At 37.3% G+C, this 26,403-nt stretch overlaps 1 protein-coding gene across 1 annotated transcript in view; it reads right to left on the bottom strand.

Moving 5' to 3' along the window:
• Positions 1-25,192, bottom strand: part of Sytl5 (synaptotagmin like 5) — a 90,863-nt gene extending 65,671 nt beyond the window's left edge. Inside the window, exons 1-4 of the mRNA XM_021188426.2 lie at positions 25,032-25,192; positions 11,230-11,439; positions 2,322-2,437; positions 503-611 (exon numbers count right to left, since the gene is read on the bottom strand). Of these exons, the coding sequence (XP_021044085.1) occupies positions 503-611; positions 2,322-2,437; positions 11,230-11,439; positions 25,032-25,150 (554 nt within the window). The 5' untranslated portion in view covers positions 25,151-25,192. The remainder of the gene's footprint in view (positions 1-502; positions 612-2,321; positions 2,438-11,229; positions 11,440-25,031) is intronic.
• Between the last annotated feature and the right edge of the window lie 1,211 nt (positions 25,193-26,403).

The raw sequence follows: 26,403 nt of genomic DNA, 5'->3' as shown, positions 1-26,403 counted from the left end.
AATGAAGAGTTAGGGGAAGGACTAAAGGAGCTGAAGGGGATTGCAACCCCATAGGAATAACAACAATATCAATTAATCGGACCCCACAGAACTCCCAGGGACTAAATCACCAACCAAAGAGTATGCATGGAAAGACCCAAGGTTCCCACTTCATATATAGCAGAGGATTGTCTTATCTGACATCAGTGGGAGGGGAGGTGCTTGGTTCTGTCGAGGCTTGTTACCCTGGTGAAGGGGGATGGTGGAGGGATAAGAATGGAGTGGGTGGGGGAGCACCCTCTTAGAGGCAAAGGAGAGGAGGATAGGAAAGAGACTGCAGAGGGGAGACTAGGAAGGGGGACAATATTTGAAATATAATAATAAAAATATCAAAAATTTAAAAACAAAGATTGCATTTCCCTAGGATAGAATGTTGCCCTAGTTGAGTCTCTCACCTCCTCTGGACTACTGAAGTGACATCGGACATAAAAGATTAAAAATTCTTTAGTTTACAGATGCTTACCCCTTCTTCTTTGGGCCATCATGAGTGGTCTTCTGCCTGACAGAAGACAAAGTATCTGACTTGTCTACACGTTGCTGTGCTTCCTCTTGGCTTTGTGTTTCTTCAGACCCTTGTGGAAAAAAATAGAAAATAAATTTATATACAAAAATTATCAGAAAGGATAACAGATTTTTCCTCTATACTCAGTTTTTTAGATTACCACAAGACAAAAAAGTTATAATAATCAGTAAATACCCAGTTATTTTGTATACATAGTTAGTTCTAATTTTTTGAATATTGTTGAAATAACTAAGAATTGAGACCAGAACTCACTAGGGCAAAGTTTGATAAGATAAGCTTCCCTAAACAGATTACAATGACGGAACATATTCATTATGCCTCCTCAGATATTTTTAGGGTATGAAATGTTGCATTCAAGAGATTTCTAAATCCATAGACTGCAGGCATTATTTTTGTAGGGAGTTTGTTTGTTTGTTTGTTTGTTTGTTTTGAGACAAGTTCTCAGTATATTCCTAAGGCTGGTCTGGAAATTACTATGTATCCCAGCTTGCATTTAAGTACATCACCCTTTTACCTCAGTCTCCCAGTAGTAGTAAACACAAGTATGCCACAATACATCACAACAAGACATCATGAACATGAGAGCCAGACTTCACAGAATGATCGGCATATGTGCATACATTTTATGCCTCGAAGTGTAGTCTACACACTCTCTGTGGTTTACTATAGGTAGAGACTTTAGCTGCCTGGATAATTTTTTATTCAACTTGATTCTTCTAACATCAGACCTGATGTTACTCATCTGTAGGAGCCTTTTTTGTGGCTGCCACACCCAAAAGTGACACAGAGACCAGTTGAAAGCTTCCCACACCAAAAGATACCCATTCTACCTGTATCATGCATGGGAAATCTACACTCAAGAAAGATTAATTCAATAATGAACCAATTATCTAGTCAGCCATCATTGGGAAGAGAGGCCCCTTGGTCTTGCAAACTTTATATGCTCCAGTACAGGGGAACACCAGGGCCAAGAAGGGTAAGTGGGTGGGTAGGGGAGTGGGGGGAGGGTATAGGGGACATTGCGGATAGCATTTAAAATGTAAATGAAGTAAATACCTAATAAAAAATAATGAACCAATTAGATTGTTGTTTGAATACACTGAAAATCAATCTCAAACTGGTTATTCTTGGTATTTGGGGCCAGTATAATTCCTCAATGACTGAGATTTTCTTGCATATTTTAAGCCCACTAGCTTATCATACTTGGTTACTGTCCAATAAATGCCATCGACACAATCTAATCATGATGACAACCAAAAACTTTCCTTGGCATTTCCCAGTGCTCCCCATTTGTGAGACTGGGACTTTAAGGTACAATGGTAGTGATTGGTTAGGGACCAAGAATTGGATTAAAAAAATACCATTTCAAAAATCTGAAATTAAACCTGGTGAAAAAAATCAAGAATTTCTTTTAAAATGGGAAGCATTTATTTCATCTATTTTAGGTTGCATTCTTAACTGTTTAGCAAAACATGAGAAACACACTTGGAAAAAAATAACTTGTTATGATGAGGATGAATAGCTTCTATGAAATCCCAGCATGTTAGATATGTGGAAATCAGTACAAAGTTTCTTTTCTACTGACTTCATTTGTGTGATATTTAGGTTTAGATTTCAAACTACCAAGTTGTGAAATGACCTAAGGGGTTGAGGGAAAAAGAATCCAACTCTGTCCACCTGCTTTATTTCCACCGGGAAATTATTTAACCCAACCAAATATAAACTTACAGTCTTGGAGACGAGTGAGTCCATTAGTTACCTGGACTTCTTCTTAAGATGGACTGTCGAACGACATCAGTGCCCAGAACATTGACTTGCTTGAAACGCTTTGCCTTTTCTTCCAAGAACCATTCTCCACTTATAATCCTGAGCTGCCTACTCATGAAGCAAAAGGAAAGTTCTCAAATTAAATCATTTAGCTGCACAGATAACTTTAAAAAACAAGTTAGGTTAAAAACCCTGACTATGGATAAAAGATCTTCAATATGGTGGACAACCAAAAGCTCCATATGAGATAAAGGAATCAATAGGGGCCTGTTTGGGGAAGATGCCTTCATGGAATATAAACACAGGGCTAGAGTAGAGAACAAAGACTATCCCAATAATCCAGAAGAATGGTGATGGGGTGCATTCCAGAACAAGGGGAAAACTAATAGTGAGGAAGAAACAGAATCGAAATACCCTTATTAGGAATGTATCCCTTGTTAGGAAAATATCCCATCTTCTACACTCATAATCAATTGAACGTTAAAAGATGGGATAGGATCCTTGTGCTGGTTGGGTTTTGTTAACTCAGCACAAACTGTGTCACCAGGACAGGGGAATTGCAACTGAGGAACTACCTCCATCTGATTGGCCTCAGGTATTTTCATGACAGATGACTGACTGATGCATCAGGGTTCAGTTCACTGTGGGTGATGTTACCCCTAAGGACTAGGACCTGGCTTATATACAAATGAAAGCTGGGAAAGGCATGGAGAGAAAGCCAGTAAGGAACTGGCTTTTCCTGCTTCTGCTCCTACTTGATCCTTAATGATTGATGTGTTTGGGCTGTATAAACCAAATAAACCCTTTCCTCTTCAACTTGCTAATGATTAATGTTTTATCACAACAACAAAAACTTGGATTTGCCCTATCCATTTTTGAGCTGTACCTATGATGGTTATATGAAACCACCTCCTTTCTTCTCTCTAGAAATGTCTGTGATCTTTACTTTCACTTTTCCTACAACATAGACAGCTTTAAACTTTATCTTAGGATTGTAAGTCATATCTATTGGTCTGTTAATTCACTGAGAGACAACCTCTATGTAACTCAACACCACCACATGTACAACAGTATTATAATAATAGACTTTCAGTAAACTGTGTCTTCAAGTAATATTTTTTTATTATCTATACTAACAAATATTTGTTATAAAAATGATGGAATTCTCTGTATTATTTTTATTGCTCACATATTGCATATAAGTGGTACTGATCTATACTTTTTCAAATTATAATTTTTACTTGAAATGGATGACTTCTATCACCATTTTCAGTCTTTAGCTTCTTTTCATATCTTCACCACAAACCTAATTGTCAGTGACATGAAGGCAAAAGCCTTGGCTTGTTAGGATACTCTCTCTAGCATTAACATTTGGTATTGCAGTTTGTAAATATTTGTGAAGTGAATCAAGAAGCTTGAAATACAACCCACGCCAGCTGTGCTGCTATAAAGATCATGTTGAGGCTCACAATAAAGACTTATAGTCATTAGGTATTCTAAAATAATTTTTAACTAAATGTGAAGAAATAGCTTATAAGGGTATGAGCTGAGGATTGAAAGCAGTCCTTAATATGGGGTGATGTATCAAGGGTACTATTGGGTAAATTAATTCTAGAGGATTATAATAGAGAATGAGGTAGAGAGGTAGGCCCGCACTATGGAATAGCAGCCTTTAAGTGCCGTGCTAAGGAGTTGTGATGCTGAAGGCAATAGGGAACTTACTCTAAAGTTTCCCCCTTGATGATACAATATCTCCCTTTGTGGAGATACATAGAGAAGTGGGAGAACAATTAAGAAATCAGTTGATAAGACAAGAAATAATACAATATAAATCAAGATATCTTGGGGAAGAGACTGCACAAGAACTGCTGAGTCTGATATAGTCACTGAAGAAAGGCAATTGAGAACCAAATAGAGAGCTCTAACCCCAGAGCCTCATTTCTAGATTACTGACCAATCATAGTTTAAGATCAGCAATTGGGTCCCAGATAGAAAATGTATCCTGGAACAATGTCAGCTTTATTCCTTACAATAATTAAAATCCTGCTTCTTATTTGAGGAGATAAAGGGAGGATATAAGTCTACCACAGCTCTACGACTGGCTAAATGTCAAACTGTTAACCTTAGAGAAAGTATACAGTGAAAACGTGACCATAGCATGTAGACCCCACACCCACCTCCTGGTGGGCAGAAAACCTATTGAGGGGCAGATGACTGACTGATTACTCATAACTGTAGAGACTGCAAAATGCATCAAACCTAAGGAAAATAGAATCCATCAAAAGAATACATTTGAATAAAATATTCCTGGATATATCTCCAGGGATGTAAAGATTTAGATATTACTTCTTATGTTAGAAATGTGGATATTTGTGGAATGTTAATTTCTAAAGGCGTTCTTCCAAGATTACTGTCAATCAGAAACTCATACTAATGAAATCAGATTTTACAGCTAGAATGGAGCTACTAATCAAGTGACTTTAAAATACTAAGACTGTCCTGGGTCATTTATGTGGATTCAAAGAAATCACATGAGATGCTGAAAGCAAGAAAAACAAATAGAATTCAAAAGAGACAGGATAGAGTGGCACATTACAGAATCAAATGAGAGCGCTGAGTGCTTGAAAACAATCTAGTGGGGTATGCTAAAACCTTGACTTTTATGTGAGTGTGTGTGTGTGTGTCTCTGTGTGTGTGTGTGTTGTGTGGGTATGGTAACAATTTCATGTATGACAGTCTACATTCTATGGGAAAAGAACCACCATATATCTTTACCATATACCTATAGCAGCCAACATATAACAAAAATCCTATTTCTTCAGAGTTGTTAGTCACTACCTCCCACCATATATGTGAAAACAATATCTATCACTTTTACTCATCTCAAATATGAATTTGAGTAATTTATCATTTTTAGAACTCTGAAATATCAGAGATAATGGTGTTTTTTTCCCATTTACAGTTTCTGAATGGAGAGAGAAAGCTTAACAGAAGAACAAGAAACTAATAATGAGTACCTACCAGGTACCAAGTAATGTGCTGGGAACTTTATATGTGTTATCTCTAATCCTCACTATGAGATGTAAGGTAGCACTAGTAGTACTCACTCTATAGACTAGGAAACTCACATGGGTTAAACAATTTCCTCAAAGTTATAAAGGTATGATGGGTACAATACAGCATTGATACACCAAGTCTCATACTTTTTCTATTTGGCAATGTCATCAGAAGAGAATTTATGCTCCTCAACTACAACAAGGCTTTTATGAGGTGTGATGATGTATAGAAGCTAAAAATAATCAGCAATTGCTTAGCATTTCAAATGAATGTGTGTATATTTCTACATGTGTGCACACCAAGTAGCAAGAGTAAGTGGTAAGAGAGAACAGGAAATAAATGTGACACTTGCTATAAGATTTCACCTGTCTGACATGTCACTGTAGTATTCAAACAACTCAAGGCTTGAAATAGACTCTGCTTCCTCTAAGTTGAACTCTGAAGAATAGATTTGACTGAAATTACAGTGTGCCGTACTTATCTGTGAATAGTGATTGCTGACTATTAGAGAGTTCAGGTTTTATTTAACGTTAAACTCTTGGGGCTTATGTAAGGTTCCCTCACTTGGAAACTTGCATAAATGTGAAGAAGTTCTAATCTTTTTGGAATAGGACAAGTAGGTGGTCCTGCAGAAAAAGACATAGTAACCAAAGCAATTTTGTTTACTTATCTATACTGGAGACACCTGTAATAAAATATGCTTTATAGGATACACTAAAGTATTAGTTTCTATCTGCTTATTACAAGAAAGCTAGTTAAGCTTATTTATTATTTATAAATGCATTCACTACATAGCATATATTTATTGAATTCCTACTATGTATCAGACCTATTGTGGATTGATGGAACAGAGGAGAGAAACACAAACACTCTGTCCATATAGAAAGGGTGGTAAATCTAGGTTTCTACTTTTCCAACCAAAAAAAAAAAAAAAAGCAAAGAAACCCCTCTGTATATGATACTGAAACTGCAAACCACTTACAGGTAAAATCTTAATCAGAGTTGGGGGACACAAAAACAAAAATCGATTAGCTTCAAAGGGAGTCACCTCCCTCTACCAATTCTTGTTATAAATATTTCAGTGCTTCAGAAATCAAACTCTGTCTAAGGTAAACAACAATAAAGGTTGTTCTTCCAACTGATTAGGGCATGACTCACGTTATGACTCATCTCATCTCTCAGAGGTTAGGGTGGGAATTTCAATTTAATGGTCTATTAAACATGGAGACAGCCCAGTAGGGCTGTAACATTCTCTTATCACAAACAAAGGACATTTACTGCCAATAAAATATCATTTATGTTTCCTTATTGAAAACTACTCCATGAATAGCAAACAGGATATCTCTAATACAGAAAGCCTTAGTCTCAAAGAGTACACAAACTACTAGCTTAAATATTAGAGAAGCATTATTAATTGACTTTTTTCAGCTAGAAAAGTAAGCTTGAACTTTCATATTTTAAAAACTCATATAAATTCCCATCTACTGCAGAAAAACATAATTACAGACAAGCTGTTGCTGGAGAATTATATGAATCATACATTGACAGCTATTTTATCTTTAAAATGTCTAGAATAACAAAGAATTTTGATGGGTTCAATAATAACATAATAATCTTATTTTTTTACATTAACCTATGAAGCCGTTGGAAGCATTCCATGGATCTTGCTTACTTTATACCAATAGGCTAATAACAAATGTAAAAGAGGGATGGAGAGGTGTGTGGATGAAAAGATCAGTTAGACAGATGGGTGGTGGGATTAAGTGAATGTTTCGCCAATAAAAAGAGTGCAGTTGATTGTGAAATTTTCTATTCATATATTAATACTTCCTAAGAAAAGCATCCTGTTCAATATCTTAATATTTACGTGTGCATATTCTAACAATAACTTGTATTTTTCTGTGATGGGTAGATATTTACTTTGTTTAAAAGGGCAGGTGTACTTGTCATGGCTATTAGTTTTCCCCCAACTTTATGTTCCCAATAAAATAAAATTACATTCATTTTATCGTTCTTCCTCTCACTCCAGCTTGATGTGCTTTGTCGGGAGCCATTCATTCATCCACTTCTCATCTCATTATCTTGCTTGGCCATGAATCTGCTCATTTAACAAACACATACAGAGGACCTACTTTAGGCATTCCTCTCGGCATGCGCACATCATCAGTGGACAATGCAGATTTGAAGCTTATAGTAGAGGGATAGAGAGAAGAAATAAGACAAAGCGAGATATGTAGCACCTAACCTAAGTGAGAGTTACAGGAAGGAACTCTTTCATTTTGCGTAGGCCGGATTTTGTGATAATTGTCAAATTTGACTCAACATATTGAGTTAATTTCTTGTTAACAAAACCTCAAGAAAAGTTTACCCCATCTTTCAGAGGAAAGATGTAGTGAATTAGACCTTTATTTACTGATTGAAAAAAATCCATAAGGCCACACATCTTGTGATTTAGTAATTGCAACTAGAATAGATAAAGTTAAGTGATTTCTTTTCTTCCTATATTGAAGTCTGAGGCTCCACGTAATAGAAAAGGGGTTTTGGAGTCTTAGGCCTTAGGTACCTTTGTCAGAATAAATAAATAAATGAAGGTCTAGGCTATACAAGAGAATAAACACAAATGGAAGAAGATTCAACCCAGGATGGATTGGATAAGAATTGGAAAAATAAGTATTGAGAAAATTCTCATTAAGAAATCAATTGTGTGAGCAATTCTACTAAAATGAGGAATAAGACAAGGTTTTACAGTCTCACCATGCCTATTCAATATAGTACCTAAAATCTTAACTAGAGCAATAAAACAACTAAAGGAGATCAAGGGGATCCAAACTGGAAAGGAAAAAGTCAAAGTAACCTTATTTATAGATGATATGATAATATACATAAGTGACCATAAAAGTTCTATTGGGGAGTTTCCTACAGCTGGTAAATATTTTCATGAAAGTAGCTGACTATAAAATTAACTCACAAAAATCAGCAGCCTCCTATATACAAATGACAATGGACTGAGAAAAAAATCAGAGAAACAACACCTTGTATACTAGACCCCAAATATAAAAATATCTTGGTATAACTCTAACCAAGAAACTGAAACTATATGACAAGAACTTCAAGTCTCTGAAGAAAGAAATTGAGGAAGGTGTCAGAAGATGAAAAGATCTCCCATGCTCATGGATTGGTATGATTAGTCTAGTAAGAATGTCTGTCCTTCCAGAAGCAATCTACAGATTCAATGCAGTTCTCATGAAAATTCTAGCACAATTCTTCACACAACTATAAAGGACAATTCTAAGCTTCATATGGAACAACAAAACCAAAAAACTCTAGGATAACTCAGGCAACTTTGAACATGAAAAGAATTTCTAGAGTTTTCACCGTTCCCAATTTCAATCTGTACTACAAAACTATAGCAATAAAAACAGCATAGTATAGACATAAAAACAGGCACTTTGGTTAATACAATCAAATTAAAGGCCAAGACATAAGTCAGCATACCTATAGACACTTGGTTTTTGATAAAGAATCCGTAAATACACAATAGAAAAATAAATTATCTCCAGAAAATGGTGCTGGTCAAAGTGGATGTTTGCTTATAGGAGAATGCAAACAGATCTATACCTATTATGCTATACAAAACTCAACTCCAAATGGATAAAAGACCTCAACATAAAATGGGTGCAGTGTACCTGATAAAAGAGAAAGTGTGGAATAACTTTGAACTCACTGGCACAGGAAACAACTTTCTGAACATAACACCAATAACACAGGCACTAAGATAAATAATTAATAAATGGGACTTCATGAAACTGAAAAACTCCTAAAAGGCAAAGGATACTGTTATTTAGACAAAGCAGTAGCCTACAGAATGGGAAAAAATATTCTTTACCAACTCTACATCTGATAGAGGACTAATATCCAAAATACATAAAGAACTCAAAAAAACTAGATAACAAAAAAACACAACAAATAATCCAATTAAAAATGGGGACCAGATTTAAACAGAATTCTCAATAGAGGAAACTCAAATGGCTAAGAAACACTTCAAGAAATGTTCAACATCCTTAGTCATCAGGGAAATGCAAATCAAAACTATTTTGAGATTCCATCTTACACCTGTCAGAATGGCTAAGATCAGTTACACAAGTGACAGCTCATGCTGGCAAGGATGTGAAGCAAGGGTGTGGAGTAAGGGAAACCCCCATTGCTGGTGAGAGTGAAAACATGTACAGTCATTATTGAAATCAGTACAGTGGTTCCTCAGGAAGATGGAACTCAATCTCCCTCAAGATCCAGTTATATTATCCTTGGGCATATACTCAAAGGATACTTTCTCCTACTACAAGGATACTTGCTCAACAATGTTAATTTATTATTAATTTATTAATAATAGCCAGAAATTGGAAAAATGTCTAGATGTCCCTTGACAAAATGGATAAAGAAAATATGGTACATGTACATAACAGAGTAGCTGGATCTGAGTTACATCAAATTGAATTGTTGGTCAAAGACAGTGGTTCTCAACCTTGCTGCAGCTGTGACCCTTTAATAGAGTTCCTCATGTTGTGGTGACCCCCAACCATAAAATTATTTTGCTGCTACTTTGAATCTATAATTTTCCTATTGTTATGAATCATAATGTAAATATATGATATGTGACCCCTAAAGAGGTCATGATCCAACCACAGGTTAAGATCCACTGGCTAATGGGGTGTCTCATGGAAATCCCCAAACAAGCCAGGCTGTTGCCAAGACAATAGGTTCCTCTCTGAAAACTGACAGCAAGGCTCCATTGCTGATGGCAATACACACACACACACACACACACACACACACACACACACACCTCTTCATATGGAAAGGTCAAGCTGGCACCTACATAGATCCTTTACCCCTACATTCTAGTACTACTCTTCTGAAGCTGCAGCTTGCAGCCTTTGGAAAACACAGATTATTTGCATAGATATTACATTAGCAAGGTTGAGAAAGCTTCCTCCCTTTGTTTGAATAGACAGCTAGACCTGGAGAATACTAAGTAACGCTTCCAGTGTTGCCCCTCAGCTGATGTAGACAGCACACATCTTGCCAGTTACCTCAAATGCTTAAGAATGTCAAGAGAATTCTTGGAGAAGCCATGTGGTGTCTAGAGGGGCTTAAAGAGGAGAAAACACATTAAACACATTACTGGTTTTTAAATATAGGGAGACACTTATACTATTAGGCCTCCAACTTTATTATGCTTCAGGGTTTGTTTTTAATACTCATCCTGTCTTCTGTACCTGTCCCTCTCTTACTAAACAGTCCTCTACATCTCTGTCTCTGTGCCTGTCTATCTCTGTCTCTCTCTCTTTCTCACACACACACACATACCACACAGTCATACCATACACACATATCACACTCACAACACACACAGATACTACATACTCACATTACATACCACACACACACAGTCACACTACATACATGCTTGCACACACTCATACATACCCTCCACGCATATTCATACCCCCTACTCACACACACAAACATATCAAATACACTCATACCATACACATTCACACCAAACCAGACTCATAACACAGTCACTCTAAAGAAAGATACACCACATACACATACATATCACACACATCCACATGCCACATATACACAACACACACACACACACACACACACACACACACATATACACACACGCACGCACAGACCTGTCAAGCCTGTAACTAGGCTGTGATTTTCAATCTACTCACTTCTCAATTTAAAATGCTTTCTCATTTCTTAATTTCCCTATTCGACTCTTATCAACCATCAAATATGGATTTTGCACAGAAAGGCAGGAGACTCACGCGACTTTGGCACAGACAGTGCACTTCCAGCTGCCATCAAGTCCGGTGACTCGACACTCACTGCACACCCTGAGTGAGCAGGCTTGACATGGATCTCCCCGGTCAAAGATGAGGCCAAGGGTTTTGTGACAGTGAACACAGACTCTACTGGCCTCTTGGTGAGTCTTCCCGCTCCTACGCCTTGCTTCTAAGAGTTCATTTTTCAGCTTCCTGGTAAGAAAAAAAGGCAGAGTGAAAACACAGGAGAAGGCTGCTAAGAAGTGTCAGTGGATTGCTTCTAAGCCCGACAGCCTGACTTCAATGCTGGGACCCACGTGGTGGAAGAAGAGAACCAACTCCCTTAATTTGTCCTCTGATTTCTGTATCATGTGAGAGACATGGTGTGTGTGGGTGTGTGTGTATGTGTGTGTGTGTGTGTGTTTGTGAGAGAGAGAGAGAGAGAGAGAGAGAGAGAGAGGGAGGGAGGGAGGGAGAAAGAGAGAGAGACAGACAGAGAGAGACAGATAGAGAGAGACAGACAGAGAGACAGAGGAGAGACCGACACACAAATATAACTAAAACCTCTGCATAGGAGAACATTCATCTGTATTTAAAAATATTTACATTTTTGAACCAAGTATTTGATATCAGAATCAAATACTTTCAGCAAATACAAGTTCTCATTCCAGCATCGATGACGTTTGGAAACAGGCGGTTGGGTGAGGCTACGCATTTTATTTTTAACTTATTTTATTAGATATTTTCTTCATTTACATTTCAAATGCTATCCCGAATGTTCCCTATACCTTCCCCCCACCCTGCTCCCCTGCCCTGGCAAATATAGAAGTGGATGCCCACAGTCATCTATAGGCTAGAACACAGAGACCCCAATGGAGGAGCTAGAGAAATTACCCAAGGAACTGAAGGGTCTGCAACCCTATAGGTGGAACAACAATATGAACTAACCAGTACCTCCAGAGCTCATGTCTCTAGCTGCATATATAGCAGAAGATGGCCTAGTCAGCCATTGTTGGGAGGAGAGGCCCCTTGGTCTTGCAAACTGTATATGACCCATACAGAGGATTTGTGTTTTACTTTTGTCATTCTCCAGCACTGTTTTTCATCAGTGTGGATGTTCTTCTTCAGGACACCCTTGATCTTATAATCCTGGAAGTGTTCTCTGTGTGACCACATGATGAAAGACACTAAGCCACATTGGTTCTTTCCTTAAGTAAACCAATGAAAAGTGTAATTGTAATTACAAACATACTCTACCATTTCAATTTTACATGCTTCTACTGAGCATTTAAGAGTTTCCAACAATGCCCATTAACCTTTCTGTCAGGCACATCTATTCCTGAGTCCAGGATGCAACATAAATTAGCTGTCTAGCTACAAACAATGACTTGCCTGATTTTAAATCTCCCCTCTTCTAAAATAGGACAAGTTACATTCTCCAATGGTTGTTTTTATGAGATAATAAAAGTAAATTTCCTAGCATGACTCCTGTCACATAGGTATTAAACACGTTCCATTTAAAAACTATTTGACAAGAAATATATTTAGCTGCCCTTTAGAAACTTGGAATTGTAAGCATAGTCCTTTCTTTAGAAGCAGCACTTACACAATTGTTGGGGACACTAAATATCAGGATCTGGTTTACTGGATCAAAATCTTCTTTGTAAAATTCTAAATTTGCATTTTGTTTAAATATGCCATTGATGGTAGTATGAGAAGTGCAGCTTTGGAACCTGTGTTCTCTAACTTGTCTAGACACATGGATAGCTTGGAAATACTAGTGTTCGAATCTTATGCCTACAAATTTGAATACTACTGGCTTTAGAGATACCCTGGTAACTGCTGTATCTTTAACAAATAAGTATCTTTATTTGTTCTAGTACGCTCTCAGCTTTGGCAAACACTGCCCTAGAAGGTTGGCTCTTTCCCATTTTAATATTTCATAGATATGCCATTCCTATAGGTTACTGATCACTTATCTTCAATGCCCAGAAAGAAAATCTGGAAACATTCTACATCTTTCATATCATTTCCCCTTTCATATTTATGGCATTAAGTTTCATCAGAATCAACTAGACTAGCCCCGTGTACAGAAAGAATGACTGTATTTTCTTGTCCATGCTGTTCAGGGTCTAACTCCATGCTAGGTTATAAAGCAGTTGGATGTGATGAATAGTTTGTTTCCTCAGAAAAAGTTCACATAGAGAACTGATACGTATAAAGTAATTGAAATAACCATAAGGAAACAACAACCCTTGAGAGCAACCTTATCTGGATAGGTTGATGGGTCAATGAGATTAAGCAGGCTAAGGAGGGGATTAGGATGCAAATTCTCTCAGAGAAAAGAGCACAATCATTAGGTATTCAAAGTTTAACCTCTTATCAGTTCCTTTTACTAGAATAGCTGGGTTTATGTGGGGAAGTTAGAGCCATATACAAGTCAAACATTTGCTTTCCATTTTTTGTGGTTTACTTTACAGTCATTTATTTAACATCTACCTTACCCCAGAATATGGTTACTTAGCCTGAAAAGACTTGGGACTCAGAGTAGTACAGACTAGAGGAAAGAAATTATGCATCTTAGCTGGGCAATCCCTAAGACAGTTGATGTTTATGATGCCAACTGCCATTGAGACTTGTGACAAAAATCTAGAAAGGATTTCACAGGCTAATACAGAAGATGAAAGAGCTTGCTGATTTTTCAAACTTCTCCTAGACACTGAATTCAATCCCTTCTATCCTAATGCATGTTAAGTACACAGTCACTTTTCAGACATTCATGAGGCAAAAGGGTCACTGAAAATATCTTTCATGCTGTTCTCTGTTGCTATGACAAAGTCCACATGAAGTAATTCATAAAGAACAGACGTTAATTTCTTATCATCTGGGAGGCTGAGAAACTCCAACCCTTAGAGGTGCAAGTCTGTAATCCCAGCTAATTGAGCCTAATGATTACAATTTCAAAGCCTAACTTAAATGAATTCAGTCAGCCTGTATTTTAGAGGCTCTGTCTCAAAGTAAAGAGGAAAACGGAGGGGTGGGGCTATACTGTACTGGCAGACTACTTGCCTAGCATGTTCAGCCCTAGGCTCAGTCTCCAGAATTTCAATAGGCAAAAGGGAATACAGGAAAGTGTGCTCATAGCTGGCCATGGCGTTTTTTGCTGTGTCATTCATGGCAAAAGGCAGAAGGGCAGCAGGGGTCAAAAGAAGACAAGTGAGGCTCTAAATTGCTCTGATAACAAACCCATTGTTAGAATAATAATGAAGATATATATGCATTGAGGACAGAGTAAGCCCTGATGATCTAGGTACTTTCCATTAGACTTTTATTTCTAAATATGATGTATTAGGCATTAAGTTTCTAAAACACCAATATTTGTATTTTTATTTTGTGTACTATTGTTCTGCCTGTGGGTGTGTATGTGTACCACATGTGTGCCTGGTGCCTTAAGAAGTCAGAAGAGAGCATCAGTTCATCTAGAACTGGAGTTATAGATACTTTTGGTGCTACAAATCCAAGCTGGGTATTCTGCAAGAGCAAGAAGTGCTCTAAATCTCTAAGCCATCTCTCTCTAGTGCCTGCATCACAAGAGTTTTGAAGGATATACTCAAATAATAGCAGCTAGTAATTAGAATAAATGAAGAAAATGTACAATGGGAAAAATGGTCCTAAGGGGAAAGGGAGTACAGGAAGCTAGAAAAAAGGAATAAGCTGAGAGGTAGATTTGTTTTCTATTCAGGTAGCCAGCTCTTAGAAGTTCATTTATATGTATGTGGCTATAGCAGCATCTGAAGAAAGTGAGTTTCTGGCCTGCTATGCCAGCACCTCCTCATCTCTCTCACAAGCAGAAAAGCCACCATCGGAAGGTATAAATGCTTCTGGATCCAAGAAACAGGCTTAACAAATGTGTTTTTTGTTTTCTGCTCTTCCACATAACAAGACACAAGTTAGGTAGTTGCTTGAATTAGTTTAGTTACAAAATAGCATCATTAAGGATCCTTTTATCTTGTTGCTCTTCTATTGAAAAAAAATACGGTTTAGTCTTATGCAAAATGACCAGGCATTGCCAACACTTTTGCCTTGTTAGGGCAGAATAAGGGGGTGGTGCTTAGCTGCTTCTGTACTCGGGTCTTCACAGATAAAAGAAAATATAGTTGGGAAACGCCCCTAAAAGACATCTTGGATTTGACCAGACAATGTCACACCTCAAAGCCAGGGGGTTGCAAGGGAGGCTATGGAATTGACACTTCACCCAGCTTTGTGGATGTGGGTAAAGGATATTGGATGAGGAGTAATTCCCCTTTCCTGAGGGGTCTTGTGTTGTATTATGAAATCTCCATGAGTAGCAACAACTCTTTTCTAGAGACAGCAGTAACTGCAACACAGTTTAGGTCTCATTTCACAATGGTCCTATGCTTGCTTGACAGGAAAGAAAAATGAAAGACAAGAATTTGGCTCTGGACCACACAAACACTCAGACCTACGTTTTCTGCTTTACTGTCTCTTGAAACTTAGGATTCAAACATCAGTAATGGCAAAAAGAAGGCTCCTGGATGGCTTTGGGTCAATCATTGCTTCAGCATCCTTATGAGATAAAAACAATCCAGTTATGTCACCTGCCCACTCTGTCTCAATACTCTTTAGTGTTTTGTCAACATGACTCAAGACAGGGTCATTTGTGAAAAGAGAACCTCAATTGAGAAAATGCTTCCATTAATTGGCATGTAAGCAAGTCATGAAGCATTTATTTGATTAATGATTGGTATGGAAAAACCTAGACCATTGTGGGCAATGATATCCCTGGGTAGGTGATCCCAGATTCTCTAAGAAATCATGCTGAGCAGGTCATAGGAAGCAAGCCAGTAAGCAGCATACTTCCATGGCCTCTGTATCAGTTCTGGCCTTCAAATGCCTACCTTAAGTTTCTAGCCTGAATTCCTTGGAATATAGACTACAAGATGTAAGCTGAGATGAACTCTTTCTCCACAACTGCCTTTTGGCCATGGTACTTATCGGAGCAATAGAAAGTAAATGACAGAGTCTCCTTAGTTTTCATCATCTATTACCTTCCTAATCACTTGCCTCATCCTGTGACTATTTTTAAACTACCAACTTCTTTATATGATCAACAGAATAATTGCCAAGCAGTATCAGCTCCTAATATTTGGAACTTGTTAAACATTACAGCATTTAGAACGTTTAGTAGCCCTGAAAGAGAGAGAAAGAAATGGTTTGGATTTGAGTAGGTAGGTAAGTGGAGAAGATCGGGAGGAGTTCAGCTAGGGGAAACCATGATCAGAATATATTATATGAAATATTTTTTTATTTAAAAAAATCTTCTAAATTAAAAAAAAAAAGGAAAAAGTATTTTCTAGTGGAACAAGATCAAGAATCTTAAGATTGGGAAATTTTCCTGGATTTTCCAGATAGACCAATGTAATCACAAATGTTCTTTCAATATTGATGTAGAAAAAGGTATTATATAGGTTCATGAGAGCCAGGCCTGGAAAGAAGCCACTGTGATCAAAGCAGTAGAAACTGAGGCAATGTGACCATGGCCAAAGAATGCCAGGAAACATCAGAAAAGGAGTCCAGGCACAAGAGTCTCCTGAAGATATTCTGGAAGAAGGAATGTTATGCCAACACTTGGATTTTGACCCAGTGGCAGTTATTTTTGGATTTCTGGTTTCTAGAGGATTGAAAATAAATTTACCAGGCATAAAGCCACAGGATTTGTGATAATCCGTTATACCAATTATAAGTATGCCTTTTTTTTTTTTTTAGTTTTTTTCAAGACAGGTTTTCTCTGTGTAGCCCTGGCTGTCCTGGAACTCACTTTGTAGATCAGGCTGGCCTCGAACTCAGAATCCCAAGTGCTGGGATTAAAGGTGTGCGCCACCACGCCCAGCTAAACATGCCTTTCTATGAGTCTAATTTCTTAGTGACTGTAACATCTTTGTGAATAACATGTCCAACTCACTGGGTTCTCAGGTTTCTGGCCTGCTCATCTTTGACTTCACTTCTTGTTATTCTTGTGAACAACTGTCACAAATAAGCCTTGGGATTTATCATCTCTAGAAAGGATATTATATTCAAAACCATGAGCTCAGACAGTTTACATTCTCAGAACTAGATAATTGTTTTCCAAGCCCATTTACTCAGGACTCTATCTCTTCCTCATATCTGTCAAACCCATCGGTCCTCCTATAAGCCCTTTCTGCTTGAAACCCAGACTGAAGAAAGCCTGCCTGAACTGGTTATTACCTTACCTACAGGCCTAGAGTCAGAAGTTATCTTCATGGCACACACAATTATATTAAAGAGATTGAAATGATAAGTAAAAGTCATTACATGTCATCAGTCTCATATGAAGATGCAGTCATAGCAAATGAGAAACAATGAACCTAAAATGTTTCTGTATAGCAAAGAAACAAACATAGTGAAGTGACAAACTCTAGACTGGCAGATATTATTTTCAAATTATTCAGCTGACATAAATACATATGTAATGAGCCAAGGAGGTTGCTCAGCACATAATGGAACCTCCCAACAAGGTTTGAACCCTGGGACCTACATGAAGGAAGAAGAGAACCAACTTTCACAAGTTGTCTTCTGACCTACATACCCTACCCATGCAGTGGCATACATGCTATCACACACACACACACGTACACATACACACAAAAGAAAGAAAACATAATGAATTTTAAACATCTGTTATCAAGAATATAAGGAACTTTAAAATCTTAACAATAACCGGGTAAGAACAAGGACTGTCCCTTAACTTCTTATTTCCTAGAGACTACTATGAGACCTAAGGATTTAGGCTCAGTGGTTAAGAGCACTGTCTTCTCTGTCAGAGGTCCTAAGTTCAAGTCCCACCAACCACATGGTGGCTCACAACCATCTGTAATGCTCTTTTAGTGTGTGTCTGAAAATAGATATAGTGTACTCATATAAATAAAAAATAAATCTTTAAGAGAGAGAGAGAGAGAGAGAGAGAGAGAGAGAGAGAGAGAGAGAGAGAGAGAGAGATGTTCTCATCTCAAGATCCAAATCAAAGTCTCCCTACCTCGAAGGTCCCCTTAATAAACAATGCAATAGAGCTGTTACACAACATACAATTTTTACCTTAGTGAAGATATCTAGAAATTTTCCACATTGTTTAAGTAATAANTAGTGTGTGTCTGAAAATAGATATAGTGTACTCATATAGAGAGAGAGAGAGAGAGAGAGAGAGAGAGAGAGAGAGAGAGAGAGAGAGAGAGAGAAAGTTTAAAGATAATGGAACAGTAAAAGTTAAGCACTCCAGATGCCCCCCTTAATAAACAATGCAATAGAGCTGTTACACAACATACAATTTTTACCTTAGTGAAGATATCTAGAAATTTTCCACATTGTTTAAGTAATAATCATAATATCTGTCATTTGTAACCAAATCTCTTTCCAGAAAATCCAATAAGGACTCAGTAGATATTAGTTCTTGCACTGTCCATTTGCAAGAGAGGTGCTCTTGGGATTTGCTTCAGCTCCTGCTATAGTACCTTCAACCTTGAGCAAACTAAATCCAGTCAACAACTAAAGTTTCAAACTCCATTAAGAAAGCAAAAGGACACCACAAGAAAATCCACAGAATCAACAAACCTGCACTCATAGGGGCTCACTGAGACTGAAGCAACAACCAACCAGGGAGCCTGTGTGACTCTAACTCAGACACTCTGCATATGCTATAGCTGTGCAGCTCGGTGATCTTGTGGGACGGTGAACAGAGGAAATGGAGGCTGTTTCTGACATATTTGCCTGCTACCGGGGATCCTTTTCCTCCTAATGGGTTGCCTCATCCAGCTGTGATAAATGTACCTTAATCTTATGACAACTTGATATGCATTGTTTGGATAATATCCCTGGGAAGTCTGCCCTTTTCTGAAGGGAAACTGAGGAGGACTCCATGGGGAGGGAGGAGGTGGGGAAGTAGGGGAGGTGGATTGTGGGAGGGAAAACTGAGGTCAGGATGCAATATAAAAGAAAATAAATTAATCTTCAAAAGAAATCCAAACTGATGAGATTGATTAAATGAATGGCAAAGCAATAACAGGAGAAGAGTCGCAGAGCTTATGATACACAGGCAGGGTAATGATGCCAGCAGCCCAATGATGATGGCTCCTAGCACTCCTTTTGTGAATATTCAGAGGTAGTGCCATCTATTCTAGAGCTATTTCATATCTGCTTGAAGAAAATTCTGGGTGGGTGGTAATCTCCTTCCTATATTCTGAATATAAAAATGTTAGCTTTTATACCCATGAAGTCTTATCAACATGGCTGCCTGAATGTAAGCTGAACAGGTTCAACACCAATAAGCAAGCCAAAGTGAATAGAGGGAAACTAAAGAGCCCCCAACCATACAAAAAGAACCACAGGCAACTAAGTAATGCTGAGAGAAATAAGTCTTCCTTAGGGAAGGACACACCAATTAGTTATCTAATGCAAAATGCACATCCCTGAAAACACACACACACACACACACACACACACACACACACACACATAACAGTATACAAACAGAGCAGGTTATATTTAGGAATATATTTGTATATAAATGTACATATAGGTATATAATAAAAATCAATGAAAAGGGGACACAATTTGAAAAAGACCAAGGTGAGATATGTGGGAGGGCATGGTGGGAGGAAAGTGAAAGGGGAAACAATATAATTATATTGTAATCTCAAAAAATAATTTAAAAACCATTAGGTTTGGGGGGGTAGAGTGCTTGCTTGCTTACTGCACATGAGGCCCTGGGTTCCATCTCCAACACTAAAAGCCAAAACCCCAATATATACATAATTTATAAAAGGATATATATACATATACATATATATGTATATATAATTTTGTTTTATAGCAGCTTCTGCATGTATGATAGATTGCTATACAAACGTTACAGTATATAGCTACAATAATGACATGCAACCTTCTTTATGTGTCAAGCCATTAACATTTGGCAACCCAGAAGAAAGGCGTGGTTCCCATTTTATAGGCAAGGAAGCAGAAGGGCAGTTTGCTGTTGGTCAGGAGTCAGAACCAGAATTTGGTATTTAAAACAAATAAGCAAACTACAGTCTTTCTATGCACTAGTCTCCTCTTACAGGCTCTGCTCAGAAAGGACACGGTTTTGTGAATGCAGTGTCTTTCCTAGTGGTGTAAAACCATGCTGAGCACTCTCAAAGGTAAGCTGCAATAATTAAGAAAGCTTTCTTTTTCTAGCCTAGTTCTACTATACAGCAATTTTCCAGGTTGACTCTTTTCACAGTGTTTCATGACATATATGCCCATATGGAACTGCATTTACACCCCTGTCATTTTAAGAAATTTCATAGAGATTGTCATTTGTTTTCAAATCAAAGGCTACTAAAAAAATTAACACCCAAGAATCTGAGGAAAGGTTTAACCTGGATTTGAACCAAAAGAAAGGTTCCCTAATAAGAGTACTACAGAATAGGTTCGTGTCCAGATGAAGAACTCTCTGTAAATTCTGCCAGCCTCGTATCTGGAGACTGCCTAGAGAAATTAGAACGATCTAAAACTGATTCCCAATCTATACTTGACAGAAAGCAATTGCTAGGAGAATAAAGCCCCCAGTGATATACTAGGAACTCCCACAGAACTATGTGAAAAGCTAGACAACTCGTCTTTTGCCAGTTTTATATCACCATGACACAGGCTAGAATCATTTGGGAAGTGTCTCAATTGAGAAAAGGCCTCCATTAAGAGTCACCTGTAGGTAAGTTTGTGGTGAATTTTCTTTAGTGATCGATATGGGTGTTAACCCTGGGAAGGTAGTCCTAGGTTCTATAAGATGCTGCTTAATATGCCACCTTTGCTAAATTACTCCTCCTTTTCCATCTTGCTTTCCCTGGGAATTCAAGGTTTAATGGTTTAAAAAAAAAAAACAAATCAATTGCACTCAAACCTTAGGCTCAAGTTCTCCTTTTGGTAAACCTAACTTAATACAAGTGTTTCACTAAATAATATGACAAAGCTAACCCATTACAATTCTAAAGAAGGGGGAATTCAATCACTACTATTTGGCAGTTTGCTGTTTATTACTTCTTGTCTAATATCACACAGGGAATTAATTTAATATATAATTACCAAACTGAGTCTTTCACTTCAAAAGAGCTGAAAACAACTATTGTCTTCTATCCTGACCATCAGAGGAATAAGGATGCTTTTCCGGAAAGGCATCTTTCCTGAACATCAAAACAGCAAACCAGCATATAGCTAATAGGATAAATTACTTAGAAAACACAGAGGTAGCAAGAAGTACAAAAACGCCATTTCTTTCAGAAACAACAAAGGACAAAATACTGGGCTTCAAAAGATGGTTGCTATGACAAACGGAAGAATGGGGCTGACTTGATGGAAAGAAATTGGGCATTTATGCAAAAAAAATTGAGCTGCTTTAAAGAGAACACATTGCCCTTGAAAAGCTCTTTCAAAGCTCTTCTGCTGTGGGTACAGGTATATACTTAAGAGTTAGTTTTAGTTTTTGCAGTTATATAACACAAATACCTTTTTGAAATGTCTCTAAGTTGAATTTATGCAAATGTAGGTTATTTTCACTATAGTGAGCAGAATGTGCACAGAAAAAAAAAATCAGTTCCTAATTTCCACCATTTAATCTTAAGAAGATAATTCTGTGAATTCATGTTGGCATAGATGAGACATTACAACAAAGCTTTTTCCTGGTTGTTGATAGAAGTATACAGTATAGGAAAAGTCAGGCTACCATTTAATTCAAACTCACTGGGGATTTAGATTAGTAAATGACTTAAATGTGCATATAAAGTTTTGAAAGCATGCTTCTGGAAAACTATTATTGATAATTAAATTTAGATTCTATAACAGGAAGATGAGATGTTCATCTTGAATAATAAATGAAACCAATATATGAGATGGGTATTCCTATTGATATAAAAAAGTAACTTACTTGAAATTTAAAATCTGAAACGTGACAATAATAAAAATTTACTTATATTACTTCTTAGAAAAAAGTCTACCTTTCCAAGAATACAAATGATATTTTATATATATATATATTATGAATATATATATATATATATATATATATATATATATATATTATGAACTGATCACCTTAGGAGGTGGGAAAGAGCAAATATTTTTCAGTTCCCACCTTTAGCTCCAATATTCAGTAGTCATGTCCTAGATTTCATATAATTCAACATACTGTCTGTACAAATTACAGGAAAAGGAGAATTGTATTGCCCTAGATATTGGTACAGATTACTTTCTGCTACTTAGAGGTCTGTCCTCAACATCAATTCTCCTTAAAGGTAATACATTAAAAAGAGACTAAATGGTCATTCATGGAAGAGACAACTATGTACACTTTGATATACACACATGTGTGAGGAAGACAGGTGATTTTCCTATCTATTTCTGTATCTATCGTTTAAATTTAAAATAGTAATATAAATTGTAAGTAAAATAGGATACTAAACATCTTTACAGAGAAATATGCATGAATATATATATATATACATTATTTATGACTATAGTGACATTATTAGTTCAAGCATATGTAAGTTCATTTTGCAGCCCAATGCTTGACATGTCTCCAAATATACCTTGACATTAAAGGAAAGATTTTGTAAAATCAAATTTCATATGTAAATATGATTTTTCTATATGGAATGCAACATGGAGTCCAAATAAATTTAGATGTAATATATATGCATATATATACTAAGTTATATGCATATAATTTATATATATTTAAGAATGTATTCCTTATCTATAATATAATAATTATATATAATAATACTATAATTAGTAAATTCTGTGTAAGAGAACTTTTCCTTTATTCTGTGGGACTCAATAAGAGTTTGAGTTCCACTAAGCTAGTATATTCATGCTGAGATTTCTCATCTTTAATTATGTTTATGTGTCTATGTGTGGGTATGTACGTGTGTGTGACTTGGTGACTAAGGAGGTGAGAGGTGTCAGATCTACCTGATGCTCAAGTCACTGGAACTCAGGTCCTCTGCCAAAGGAGCACCTTCTTAACCCCCGAGTCATCTCTCCAGAGTCCCTCATGTTGGGGTTTCTCTTAATGTAATAAGAAGCTTTGTGGCAATTCTATTAAGATCAGAATAAAATGTTTACCAATCTACATGTCCAGTCCAATAATTCTCTGGAATTTCTACAGAGGCAGTGAGTCTGCAGACTCTTGAGAAGGTCAAACTTATTTCATTCTTAGTGCTAGAGTGATAAAATGTGGAGAAAAAAGAGCTTTGCAGATTAAAATTCGATAGAGTATTAAAAGAATGTTATTCTTTGCACTCATTGGCCTCCTTAGTTTCCAGGTAGAATGCATTATTCTTGAAATCACATTTAATTCATTTGAACCAAAATGTTTGCCTTATTTGCTTTTCTCTAATCTTTCTGCCTGCAGGACTGAAATAAAAGAATGAACTATTTAAAGGCAAACTAAAAGATGGAAGGCAGTTTCTTGGCTGGGGTGTATGAGTTATTAGTGTACTAAGGTCAGGGCTTAGTTAGTGGCCCATTCCAGTGCAACTAGGCATGTGGAACAAAACAATAAACTTGTGCTTTAGAGTTTCAGACTTCATGCAGAGATCAACATAAAAAACTTTCTCTCCTTCTTCAAATGTTTGATAAAAGTTATAGTAACTTTGGATAATGGCATACAGCTAACAGGTCAGAACTGCCGTTAAATGCCAGGCTAAAGAAATATATTCTGTTCTGTTCCATTTTCCTAATGGGGAGTGGTAAGGCCATGGGTGTGTCCTCAGCAGGGTCACCCAAACAGCTATAGTTTTTTAAAAGCGTAGACATTTGTTTAGTCACCAACTGTAGAGAACATAGCACTAGATTGGAACCATTCATATTCTGTCACAGAGGTGGGGAGGGGTTCACCAAGCCCTGCTCATCCCTGAGAATGTATAAACAGTTAATACTTTCTAGAGGAGAAAGCTCATAAGACCACACCATGTTCTAGAATTGAACATGCTCTAGAATTGAAGGTTGCCGTGGGAGGAGCTGAATTCCCAAGCATATTTATAAGCTTCCTTAATCTTTGCAGCAGTGCTAAGGGGAGCAACGTTATCATTGTTTTACTGATGACAAATCTAAATCAGGAAAATTGGGTGCAGTGGTTTCCTTCTCTAAGTGGAACAAAATTACCAGAGATGATAAAATTAAAAAGATTTGAGCCAGGCAGGGGTGATGCACGCTGGGGGCCAGGCTGTCTGTGCACAGCCCGCCACCCTACAACCACCTATGTTCCTACCACCATGGACAAAAAGGGCTCCAGCCCATAATCCTTTCCTCACCATGATGGATGATATTCTCTGAACTAGAAACCAAGTTAATATCCATTTACATACTTGTGTTAGTTACAGTGATGCAAATATAACTAACACCACAGCGAGTTGCTTAAATACCATACAGGCCATTCCAGAGTTGGTACTCAAAAGTGGGGAGTCTTTCTTCTTAGCTTCTAGGTTTGCTGTTGGCAAATGGGTGCCTTCATATCACCAGCATCCTATTATCTTTTCAGTATCCAGCTGATCTCCATCCTCTTTAGCTAGATGGCATAGAGTCAAAGATATTTTCAAATATTTGGGCTACACCAGGAAAGCCATAAAGTCCCTGCTCAATATCTGTCTCCAATGAGACTATCAAATTCCCCATCAAAATTGCTGTAAACAAATAGAAAGCAGTTGAATAAGGGCAAAAGAAGAAATTCACATCACCTTATCCTCTTGTCTTCCACTTTTTTCAAATATTCATCTCTCTTTAGGACTCCCAGGATCATTTCCTTCTCATGATCTAATAAAAATGACAGATTGATGAACTCTGAGTTCTTAGACATGGTATTTCAGCAGCAGCAGCTCTGTGTAGCAGTGGTTGAACCTTCCAGACGGTGAATGAATATTTACTGTTGTTAAGGTTTCTCCTAGTCAACCTAGTGTCCAAGCTGTTCAATTTAAAGGGTTTTCTTTCAAGGTCTTTAGAGTTTTGTTGACAAGTGCTGGGTATTCGTTCACATTACAGAGAAAACATGTTCAACTGAGATTGCAGTCCATGAAAAGCATTATTGTTTGAACAGAAAAACACTCTAAAGCATTTGCTGTGTAGATAGTCAGCAGCTAAGGTTCACTAATGATGCTGAACTTTCAGCTCTCAAAAATCTTCAGAACAGGACTCAATTCCTCTGGGCCCAGAATGTAGAAAATGCTGAAAAGGTGGACAAAGCAAAGATGAGAAAAATTAATTAGGTCATACCACACATAACACTTGTTCAACTATTTAATTTTTGAAATTTCAGTGTACCTAGCTCAAACATAACTTTCAAATTAATAAAAATACACAGATTGTGATTTATACATGTGTGTGTGCACACACACACACACATAATACAAGTCCCAGTTCTAGATAATCACTGGAAGTGTTAGAATACATCCCTTTCAAATAGAAGGAACAAGCATGCTAAACACCAAATGGGTCTAGACTATTCCTCTTGACAATATAAGAAGCTCACCCGGCCCTCCATCACATCCTTAACTTTAGTTTTATACCTGGATTCTCAGAGTATAACCACATAAGAATGGTAATTCTTACAGTTGTTTGCCAGATTTGGGCATCGCTATCTTCCTTCAGGTCTCCTTCACACCTGTGAACAACAAGCTATGCAGTTTCCTTGGCTCTTGTCAGGCTTTTAGTCATAACTATCTATTGAAAGGCTGCTATGGGAAAGTCTACCCATGAGGTCAAACCAACCTAAAAAAAATGTTAGTTGATTCAAAAAGATTGGATCTCTACCAGAGCCTCTTTAACTCTTCAAAGAGTTTGTGTTGTATTCAGTGTCCACAACCAGAACTCCAAACTGAAGTGGGTCCTATAGATCACAAAGTAGCTCCATTTGAGCTAATGTTCCAGGTTCTTCCAGACCAGATTTATTCAAGGCCTTTTGCCAATCTGCAAAGACTAGTAAATTGTGGGGATTAGAAATTAAGAGGAAGCAGCAAGGGGAAGGGAGACCCTACAGAAAATGTAAGGCTTGGAATTTTCTATCAGTGTCAGCTGCTGTCTCCCCAAATAAACTTGCTTTTCCATCCTTCTGTG

This window comes from Mus pahari, chromosome X (genome assembly GCF_900095145.1).
Source record: "Mus pahari chromosome X, PAHARI_EIJ_v1.1, whole genome shotgun sequence".
NCBI classification, from domain to species: domain Eukaryota; kingdom Metazoa; phylum Chordata; class Mammalia; order Rodentia; family Muridae; genus Mus; species Mus pahari.
Note: the sequence above shows the minus strand (reverse complement) of the source record. Positions and strands in the feature narration are given on the sequence as shown.